Raw genomic sequence first — 12,041 nt, 5'->3', positions numbered from 1 at the left:
CTATTCAGTAAGTGTGATAGAATGAGGTCTCCTGAGTTTTCTGTACATTAATACTCTTATCTCATCAAATATAATTTGCTCCCTAAACAAAACCTTTGAATCCTAGAGGATATGGAGAATTTTATTTTCTCTATCCTGTTTCTCCCTTGCATCTTAGAACATAAGACTACCAAGCAGGAACAAAGTTAACATAAATAGATCAGACTGAATGGAAACAATTGGAATCTGTAAAGTTAATGCTGTAAAGTTGACAATTAAGTCAACTTTAATCTGTTTTAATGAAAACTGTTAAATAGCAACTATAACAAGGAACCGAGGAACCAGGTTCTGGATTGGGGACAAAAATGAGGGGGTTAGGCATGGGCCCAGTCCCCAGGTGTTCACAATCACTTTAAGAAGACAGGTAGGCATTTAACTATATTAAGACTGATTATTTGTGTGTGTGTGTTAGGTTGGTTCAGTCATGTCTGACTCTTTGCGACCATGTGAACTGTAGCCCACCAGATTCCTCCGTCAATAGGATTCTGCAGGCAAGAATACTGGAGTGGGTTGCCATACTCACTTCTAGGAGATCTTCCCAACCCAGGGATCGAACCCTGTGTCTTCTACGTCTGCTGCATCAGAAGATGGGTTCTTGACCACTAGCACCACCTGGGAAATCCCCAAGACAGATTGTATCTACTGTCATTTACTATCACAGATTGCTTTGCTGATGTAATATGTTTCCAGTTCTTTATTTAGCTAGCATCCTGTGGGACTAGCAAGTACTTTTTTCACTCAAATATATTCATTGTCCTTTACAGAGAATACATGAATAGAAGGTCAATTTTTATTTATCTGATTACACTATTAATTATCTCTATATCCATTCTTCTTGGCAACATTTGTCAGTGTTTCATGTTGCTTAGAATCCTACTGAAATGATAATAAGTGATGTATTTGGAGGTTTTTAACTAATTTATCTACTTGGAATGATGGTCAGTGGTCAATCTGTGTCTTACCATCCTTCTGAAACAGATTGTTAGCAGATGTTCAGAAGCTGATACCTGATATTTCTTCTCTCCAAAGAGATGCTTTCTCATTAAAATTTAAAACATTTTAAAAATGTTATTTAATGGTTTTTTTTGTTCAAGTGCAAATTTTATTTTAATATGTACTAATATGCATTGTATAATTCCCGGAAGATTTGACAATTAGTGCATTTTATCATTTTAAATCTATAACTGTAGACAAGATATAATCCCACAGTGCCCCTATTGTCTTTATATGCATATTGTATTCCTGGAAGCCATGAGCCTAGACTTTTCCAAAGCCACTGGTCTTTAGCTCAAGGATAAACTCAAGAAGTAATCTAATTTTAAATAATTGAAGTCTGCCTTGGAACTTTAGTCATCCACAAGCAAAAATCCACTTTTCTCTCTAGGACAAGGTCAGCAGCAAGCCGTACCCAGATCTTTGCAGTGGGCTTTCATTTATACACTGGTTTCATTCTATTCAGAAAGTACCTCTGTAAGTCTCAAAGTAGAGGGCTTCAGTGAGTGCAATTAGAATGTCCTGGCAAGTAATATCTGGAAAGTGAATGTGGGCCAATTGCATTCAGTTCTCACAATATTATGAAAGGGGGCTGTGGGTTATATTGCAGTGTTTCTAAGCTGATTTTCCAGAACAGAGGCTCAGCTTGATGCCAGTTCTTTTATATGCATTGCCAGACTAAACAAGTACCTTTTGAGGTTCATCCATCACAATTTATGATACATTAAGCTAAATCTAATGTTCTCTGAGGCTGGTGTTAGGGGATTTTCTATATTCAGGCTATAAAATTGCATTTGGGGAAAGGGATTTCTCCTCTCTTTCTCCATAGAGTTTCTTTAGTTCTACAGAGTCTTGTTATGTCTGTTGCAGCCCTGTTATATTCTGGTACTAATAGCAGATTGATTTTAAGTATTTGAAATCTTAACTGGTAGCAGGAAATGACTTTAAATTAACATTGCATGAACCACTATAAATTGTTCACTGAAAAAGGGTATTTAATTATAAATGAAGAAACCTGTTTCCCAGTTGATTAACTATATTAAACACTTTATATTTTCAAAGATCTACACTACTGTTAATAAGCTATTTCTCACAATGGGTCCCAGAGGGAGTCTAATACTATCACCTCCTATTTTTATAAATGATGCACTTGACCCATAAAAATTAGATTGCCCATATTGGACCACATAGAAATGAAAAACTGGAATGGGGTTTCAAGTTCTTAATGTACCTGTGCCTAGTTAACAGAGCTATGCTCTTAGTTTTCTGAGCACCTAAAGTTAAGTTAGAAAATTAAGTAAATTTGTCAGATGGCTACACACATACAGACACACACACACACACACATACACACACAGACACACCTTTTTTGTTTCCCTTTAGAACATTTCTGTTCTGTATGTAAAACCAGTTATTTTGTTATGGAGTAATATAAAACAAACTCAAAGAGCTAGCTCCCCAGTCAGTTGATCCATGCTACTTATTCTGATACTCCTCACCATCTGCTCATTGCCAGACTGACTTGTCCCTCTTGTCCCTCTCAGAGCCTATCATTTGAGAGACTAATATGATTGACTTTGGCCAAATAGTAGAATAGTAGAATTGTCTGATACTGAGATCAACAAATATTTGTGGCAAGGAGTTCAGTCTTTAAAGTCTACTTGGTTATATTGCTTTCTATTAAAAATATAATTACATATCATTTAATTTTCTTCATGAATTGATTGTTAAACTTATCATCTTTAATATTTTTGCTTTGAATTTTAAAAGTTCTCTCTCATGAATAAAACAGTCCAGGATGTATTATATAGATATTGATATCTTGGTTTTGTATCACTGGGTTTTGAATTGTTTAGTAGTTTAAATCTTATTTGTCTGATGAGTTTGCAGTTCACTCAACATCAGTATCCCTTTAATATGTCACTGTACAGAGAACAGAACTAGAAAACAATAGTTACCTCATCAATAAATTTGAATCATTGAAACATCAGGGTTTTTTTGTGGTGTTTGTATATGACAACCAATTTAAAACTTTGTAGTGGAACTTATCCTGAATGTAGTTCCATATGAACTTATTAATATGTATATAATTTTTAATCTTTGAAAATTATGTATTATCTGCTTCATCTTTTTAAATGTAGGTTTATTATTTCTCTATAGAAACAGGATAAGGAAAATTCTTACCAAATGAAAGGAAACTTTCTTTTAAATATTGTGAGTGCTAACGAAAGTAAATGCCCTTTGACGTACTATGTTTCAGATCTATTAAATAAAAAAAAACGGCATTCTGTGATCTTATAATTTGGTTTGTGCTGTAGTACTTCAACTATATTTGAATTGTATGTGCACATTATTTCATATCAAATGTAAGTAGCCAGATGTGGAGATTTTTTAACACATTTCCCTATCTGGATATAATGTAAAGTCCCATGCTTCAGTTCCTTATTAAAATATTTATATGTGACTCCACATAATGAATTACATAATTTCCCCTGATTCCATCCTAGGGTCATGTACTGATAAAGTTATGGTTGGAATAAATAAGTTTCATCAGTTGCATTTGGAAGATGTAACAAACAGCAATATAAGAACTGACAAATATTTGTCTTCCGGTGATTTTGTTAAGACTGAAGGCTTGTGCATTTTCTAAACAATATTTTGGAGGATTCTCCTCTGAAGTTCAGACTTCTTTAAACTCATTAAACATTTCATATCTTTTTAGACATAGTATTATATGTACAGGTTGGATAGATTGAACTATAAATTATGAATACACAATTTGCCATACGTAAGGATCAAAGTTATGTCTATTTTGTTCATCTCATGTTATAAGGGTCTTGCCAGTGCCTAGTTCTGAACACGAGCCCCATACATATTTCTTGAATAAAAAAAAGACGTACAAACACCTTTTTTGATATTCATTTATCTCTTCTTATTAAGATACAAACAAGAAAGCAGATGAAAATACTCGAGGTTGAAAAGTAAAGAAAATTAAAATATCTCTTTATGATTTAAAAATGAATTAATTTCTAGTGCATTCTCAAATAGTTCTAAATCCGTGATATTTCCCGGTCTTTTTTGAACTGAGGAAAATCAAGTTAAACTCAGGAAAGTCTACCCAGAATGCAATTAGTAGGCCTCCAATATCTGCAGGTCCTCTAAATTCACAACATTTTTTGCCAGTGTCATCATATATTTAGGTTTAAGGGTAAAAGAGAATAAACACTATTTTATTCTGATAATTATGTTTCAGTGCATATGCTCCATTTCATCATGTAGGCATGATGATGTTGGAGAGGGGCATGGATAGGGTATTGGAAAAGAGAAAAATGTGTACATAAGAGAATTGCTGCTGCTGCTGCTAAGTCGCTTCAGTCGTGTCCAACTCTGTGTGACCCCATAGCCCACCAGGCTCCGCCGTCCCTGGGATTCTCCAGGCAAAAACACTGTAGTGGGTTGCCATTTCCTTCTCCAATGCATGAAAGTGAAAAGTGGAAGTGAAGTCGTTCAGTCGTGTCTGACTCTTCGAGACCCCATGGACTGCAGCCTACCAGGCTCCTCTGTCCATGGGATTTTCCAGGCAAGAGTACTGGAGTGGGGTGCCATTTCCTTCTCCAACATAAGAGTATTACTGCAATTGAAAAAAAATTAAAAAGCTGTATTACAAACTGAATACCATAGGATCATTCAAAGTTCAGAACTGAAGCCATTAAAAAAAACAATAGATGCTCTTCTGGCAGTTTTAGGTGGTTGTGATTACTGACACAGGCTGTGAGAACAGCAATGACATTAGGCCCAGAAGGCACTGCTGTTAGGATACAAACACAGCATGTTTTCCAAGCCATCTGCCAAGAGGTTCTTTTGGCCATCTGCAGGAGCTAGCCAGTAAATGGTTTCTACTGAAGACATCTCTGTATGGTGGAACAGAGCTATCATAGCAATTTTTTTGAAAAAACCTTTTTCTTCAATTCAGTTTATTTCAATACTATATGAAAGTGCCTCATGAGTATGAAGTGATATGGAGTAACTGAATTCTTACCAAACTAGTTTTGGTCAGCATGTAAACAGAACTTTAAAATTTTCTTTAATATGAAATTTTCACAGTATTTGAGTTATTTGAGAAATGGTGCCATAATAGATATGACATAAGTAAAAAATTGGGCTTAATGATCCAGATAATTATTTTTAATTCTAATACCTAAATGACTTTATATAAACATATTTCATCATTTGTTCAAAATTCAAAGGCAACAATGTTTAAGTATCATATATAGATTTAAAGCATTTTTATATTACTGGAAAATATTGTCCAATTTATAAAAATCCATTTTAGAGTCTGTAGGTAATTTAGTTATTTGTCTAAATTACCTAAAAGAGTTTTATTAATACGCACACTACTTGGAAATTGAAGAAACATGTATACATTTTATTTTATTTTGTTTTACTTTATTTCAGACCAGAGATGACTACCTACATATAGTGAATTAATCCCTAACATTATGAAAGTAACACTAATTACTTATGGAATTTTTATGTTTTAGCATTAAAAAAAGGACGATTTTGGATCACGCCAGATCCTTATCACAAAGATGACAACATCCAGATTGGTCGTGAGGTGAAAATATCTTGCCAAGTAGAAGCTGTTCCTTCTGAGGAGTTAACATTTAGTTGGTTTAAAAATGGTCGTCCATTAAGAAGTTCTGAGCGGATGGTTATTACGCAGACTGATCCGGATGTCTCCCCGGGAACGACCAACTTGGACATCATTGATTTAAAATTCACGGATTTTGGGACATACACATGTGTAGCATCTCTGAAGGGAGGCGGAATATCTGATATCAGTATTGATGTTAATATATCCAGCAGCACAGGTAAGAAGCATATTTATGATTTAAAAGATGTTCACATTGAGAACCTTTTTTTTAATGTTGAATATACAAAATAGTCTTTAGTTAAGCTAAGAACATTCTTATTTTCAAAAAGTTTCCTGAAACCAAAATCCTAACATTCCAAATGCCCAATAAATATCATGTTAAAAGACTTTGATTTTTGATTAGATTTAGATTTACATGAAGTTTCATTTCGATTTACATGAGGTTTTACAGAAATAGTGCACATAAAATTAATAGTGTGGGCTATAATAGATATAGACTTCTGGATTAGATGGTACCAGGTTTTAAATTATTAACTAGGAACTCTCTGTAAAGCCTATAATTATATTAATTAATTGGGACAATTTTCAGAAAATTGAAACAGAAACTATTTATTCCTAAGAATAAAATACCAAGAGATAATTTGAGTATTAAAATATAAGTTATATAAGAAATATATTTTCCACCAAGATAAAAAAGATAAACGTGTTAAAATTGTAATCAGCTGTGACTCTTTGTAGACCTTTATGTTAGGATCTCTTCACAATGAGAATGACTAAATATAAAAATATATTGGAGTGAAATTTCTTCTATTAAGACCAAAAATATGTTATCAATTTTCTCTCAATCAAATGAACATCCTTAGGTGAGGAAAATTACAGGGCTTTGGTATGGAGGACATATTAGCTTAATTCTTAGGATGTTTTGAAGCCCTGCGATTTTATGAACTGCAATGAGTATGCGTTTGGAGAACTCCAGTGTAGCTTTATTTGTTTTGACAGCTTGTTACTAGATTGAGTTTTAAGTTAGAATTTTCATATAACCCAAGGGTGAGTAATATGTGTTGAAAACAAAGAGCACAAGTGTAGATTGCAAACATACTCTGCTTTGAAGAAATTAAAATAGTCAACGTCTTCTTTCCAGTCAGGCAGTATTTTTATTGTTGTGTGTTAACAGATGGACTTGTGATTTTGTGTCTTCTCATGATTCCAAATTGCAATACACACTGAATTTATTTTACTTCTTAAGGGATATAGTCCATACTTCAGGGTGACCAAATGTGCTTGCTTTTCACCGTTCTAGATAATTTCTAAGGAATATTCCATTCTAGGGTGATGGATGGTACTTGTGTTTGGAAAGATGTTCTCTCCTAGGTAACAAACAAACAAAAACCACAACAATAACTATTTTATTCAAAATTAGTGCTATCCCTAGGAGATGGACTAATTCTAGGATATATAAGGAAATCTGTTGATATACTCAGTCATCATTCATTTATGTATTTATTCAATCAGCAAATAGCCATTGAATGCCTACATCAACATGCTAGGGGACACCCCATATATGATAATTCTTATAAGAGTAAGAACAATTTTGTGAGATCCCTGGAATTTGTCCTTATTTATGAGAGACAATTTTCCAGAAGTGGTCTACATTCAATCATGACCATTGCTTTGTTTGTTTGCCTGGTTTTCGCTTGTTTCTTTTTTGGAACTGGTGACACAAACTCATATGCAAAGAATCAGTGTTCCTGTCCAAACAGAGCACAGTCTATCTACAATTAAATTTAGAGAGAAGAGGGAAGAGAAAATGGAGAAGAGACAGGAGCATTATATAATTATTCACCCAATGAGTCCTAACACTCATTTTTATATAACCTAATAATATTGCCTATTTGAAACTATGTATTGTAAATGACCAGCATTAATTTATGAAATTTCCAAAAATTTTTCCAGGAAAATGCTAAAAGATGATCAGAGAAGCAGAAAACACTCAAAATTACCTCTTAGTAATAAAAATGTAGTTATAATAAAGTTTTTTTTAACCATTATCATTTTGTCTGGACACCAAAAGTGATAATACCCAAAATAAAGGAGATGTATTTTTGTTTCTTTGTTGGTTTGTTTTAAACATTTTATTCTGTATTGAAGTATAGCCAATTAACAATGTTGTGGTAATTTCAGGTGAACAGTGAAGGGTCAGCCAATCATATATATATATATCAATTCTCCCCCAACGTCCCCTCCCATCCAGGTTGGAACATAACATTGAGTAGTGTTCTATGTACTATACAATAGTTCCTTGCTGGTTATCCATTTTTAATGTAACAGTGTGTACATGACCTTCCCCAAATCCCTAACTGTTCCACCGGCACCCACCCCCCGCCCCAGCAACCATAAGTTTGTTTTCTAAATCTGTCTCTTTCTGTTTTGTAAGTAAGTTCATTTGTATCATTTCTTTCTAGATTCCACATATAAGGGATGTCATAAGATATTTCTAAAGGAGATGTGTTAAACCCTTTTCCAAAACATTTCCCTTTTCCGCCCCACCCACCACAGACAGACCTGGTTGTCTGTCCCCTCACTTGAGTGGAACCTCCATGAAGTCTGGGAACTTGTCCGTATTGTTCATTGTTGTGATCTCAGCCTTTGGAACACTGCATGGCACTTAGAAGATAATAAATAATTATTAAATAAAAACAATAAGATAATTTGTGCATGTAGCTTTCCCTTTAGGTTTGCTTTCCTCCTCCTATTATTACCTTCCCAAGGTAGACATTTGGTGTTGTAATTCTTGATCATATAATTCTTTACTGACTTTAAGAAAAGTCATTCAAAAGACCAATTTATACTATGATTTAATGTACTACGACTCTCAGGGACAAGACTGGCTCCATAATTTGTGGTGTCTTGTGGAAAATTGTTAAGGTGTGTCCCTTGTTCAGAACTTGATAAGAACTTCTTGATGGCAATATCAAAGCATTAAACCAAGTGAGGAGGCCTTTCTAAACACGTCTGCACAGGTGACATGCTTGCAGGCCAATCTGCACAGGAATTGTATTTTGATAGAGATCCACAGAGGATGATGTTTAAAGGATAAGTCACTGAAGGAGATTACATATTCAGTTTTCATGCTGAAACTGGATTTGATGTTTCATTTTGCTTACAGTACAGTAGAATACCAGAGTGCAGCATAAAGATCTGTAGACCAGAGATTGTGTGATTCAGTTGGTATCAATAAAAATTGTATTTATCCCTGCAAAGTAGGGAATATACTTAAAGAGTGCTTTGATATGAAATATGGAGAGATTACTGGGAAACAGAGTTTGAACAAGCTATAGCATGCAGGATGCTATGATGAATGGCATCACTGACTTGATGGACATGAGTCTGAGCAAGCTCCAGGAGTTAATGATGGGCAGGGAAACCTGGCGTGCTGCAGTCCATGGGGTCGCAAAGAGTTGGACACAACTGAGTGACTGAACTGAATTGAACTGATAGCATGCAGGAAAATCCTGAACTATATTAATTCTATGAACCATATAGAATTTGGAGGAAATTCCCACAAATTGGGTGAGTGAAGTCAAAGAAAAGGAAACTACTGTTTAGATGTAAGTACATATGTGAGGTCGTTTTGCATTTTGGATTTTGTTAATTATTACTAATTTAGGGAATTTATAATTGTTGTTTCTTATTTGTTAGACTGTGTATATGTTAAATGTAAGCAAATTGAGGATAAAATTTTATATTTAAAAAAATCTGAACCTTTGTTTTCCATACAGAATCTTATATTGAATCTTAGTTGTTACTGTGTCTTAAGATACATATATGAAATTCATTAAGATGAGAGTGAGGTACCATTAAGACATTTCTGCCTAATAGATTGAAAACTGTTTCTTTAAATGAAAGAACTGCATTTCTAGATCTGTTTTTGAGGACTTTAATATTGAAATATAGAATATCTCAGAGGGTTAAATCCTAGTTTACAGAATTATTAATATTTTTAAAAGACAATGATTTGACTAAAAAAATCTTAAAAGAGAGAGGCTCCATGTATTTCGGAGTTTGCCTCCTGCATCTGACTGAATAATGAAAATTATGATATTTGTGATAATAGATTATGTCTTCTTTTTACTTTAATTCCTTATTAGAAATATTTTTTACTCCTGGTCCTACAAACATGCAAATTGTTTTATTGTGAGTGTTTGTTGTTCTGTCAATTTAGAATTCATGTTCCTTGCAGATTCTTTTACTGTGTTTCTGCTCTGTGTGTCTGGCTCTATGTCTCATGGTGACAGATAATGGGCCTTGCCCATTGGGAGCTTACAGTCTAAGTTGTCAAATTACTTAGCTGTCAGATGATTTAAAAACTAGGCACAAGGTATAGTGGGATAGATACTGTACTTAAAGTTTTATTTGACTTCTGTAGGAATCGTGAATGTTTTTGTCAACATTGACAAAATGTTAGCGCAGGAAAATTCCACAGAAAAACAATATTTGAGTTAAATCTTGATGGAAGTGACATCAACTGGTGGTGAAGTGAGAATACTTTGGCAGAATATGCAGGATGAAGGAAGTCCCAGAAATACTATGTGATTATTGCTTTTTATGTAGAATTAATATCAGCTGATATTAATGTAAGCAAGTTTTATTGGTTTGTTTTATTTTATTGTTATCATTAATGAAGTATATTTTATGTGTCTAGACTACAAATAAGTTTTAAAAAACATTCAGTAATCACTGGCAAGTTCTTAATTAAAAAATGAATATACTGAAATATTAATTGTTGCAATTAAATCTTATAAAATGAAAATCCTTCATATACTTGCTGGAAAAATGCACATAAATTTTAGCCTAAAATTTTGGCAACAGTTAAAATTATCCTCAAAATATTATCATTTATCTGTTATACATTTATGTAAGTATAAATGTTATAGATTGTCAATTTTCAGAGGGCTTGCTGAATAACATTCCATTGCTTCCTGTAGTGTTGTTCTGCATCAAGTCCTTTGGTGCTCCTGAGCTTGCATGTGCTCCTTTGCATGACCTGAAAACTTGTAGGTTTATACTAAACTTTGAAGCCTGCATTATGCCTAGAAAATACTAACAGTGAGCCTGGTGATCTGTGGAATTCTGTGGTGAGACATCTGGTGGGCAAATATAACAGAAGACTCGATACAAATTTGATGATCTTTTTTTTCTCCCCTGTTAAAGTAGAGGAGCATTTTATAAAGCAGAAAATGGAGCAAGAGTTAGAGGATTAAACTGGAGCTAGCAATATAAATATAGGTGCACAGAGAAGGTGACAAATTGAGAAAATTATTTTGAAATTTTCTCTTTGCTCCCAACTACCTGACTAGATACTATAATTATGATAGTTAAGTGTCTGTGCAAGTATTCCCATCTGTGAAATGAAAGTTCTTGATAATATAGGACTATGGTACACAACTAATAGGAATAGTTAATGAGCATGAGAGCAAAAGACAAATGATTATCTTATTGGATTTGCTTCTTTGCCCTTTTCAAGTTATAGAGGTGTAGCTGCTGCTGCTAAGTTGCTTCAGTTGTGTCCGACTCTGTGCGACCCCGTAGACGGCAGCCCACCAGGCTCCTCCATCCCTGGGATTCTCCAGGCAAGAATACTGGAGTGGGTTGCCATTTCCTTCTCCAGTGTATGAAAGGGAAAAGTGAAAGTGAAGTCGCTCAGTCGTGTCTGACTCTTAGCGACCCCATGGACTGTAGCCTACCAGGCTCCTCCATCCATGGGATTTTCCAGGCAAGGGTACTGGAGTGGGGTGCCATTGCCTTCTCTGATAGAGGTGTAGAGACTCATGAAATTATGCTTATTAGAACTGAAGTTTTAGAGAATGGCTATAGTGAGTGATAGATCATTTTATATAAAAGAAGTCATAAATAAGACTAACACATGTAAGAGCTGACAATGATTTGACCAGAGGAAGCTTCCATGTAGCCAAAAAGTTATATGTAATTGGTTCCTAAATTACTGGACACAGAAATCATTTTCTTCCTTGACTCCAAAACTGTGAGTTTCAACCTATGACCTCCAAATGGAGATAACTGATGGAGAACAGAAGTCAGCAGTCTTTTTCTGTAGAGTCTGATAGTAAATATTTTCAGTTTTTCAGGCACATGGTTTCTGTTGCAACTATTCTACTCTGCTAATACAGTAGGAAAGCTGCCACAGCAATAAAATGATTGGGTACTGCTTTTTTCTAATGAAACTTTATTTAGAAAAACAAGTAGTGGACCACATTTTGCCCATAGGCCATAGTGTGCTAACCTAAAACCTAGACTTCTGAAACCCTGTTAATTAAGAAACTAAGTCATAACAAATCTG

At 34.3% G+C, this 12,041-nt stretch overlaps 1 protein-coding gene across 1 annotated transcript in view; it reads left to right on the top strand.

Annotated features, from left to right (window-relative positions):
* MDGA2 (MAM domain containing glycosylphosphatidylinositol anchor 2) overlaps window positions 1–12,041 on the top strand; it is an 862,004-nt gene that overhangs the window by 632,598 nt on the left and 217,365 nt on the right. The window contains exon 7 of the mRNA XM_081511223.1: window positions 5,574–5,903. Coding sequence (XP_081367349.1) covers window positions 5,574–5,903 — 330 coding nt within the window. The remainder of the gene's footprint in view (window positions 1–5,573; window positions 5,904–12,041) is intronic.

This window comes from Giraffa tippelskirchi, chromosome 7 (assembly GCF_054371585.1).
Source record: "Giraffa tippelskirchi isolate mGirTip1 chromosome 7, T2T-mGirTip1v1.2.pri, whole genome shotgun sequence".
NCBI lineage: Eukaryota > Metazoa > Chordata > Mammalia > Artiodactyla > Giraffidae > Giraffa > Giraffa tippelskirchi.
This window is presented reverse-complemented; position numbering and strand designations above follow the sequence as displayed.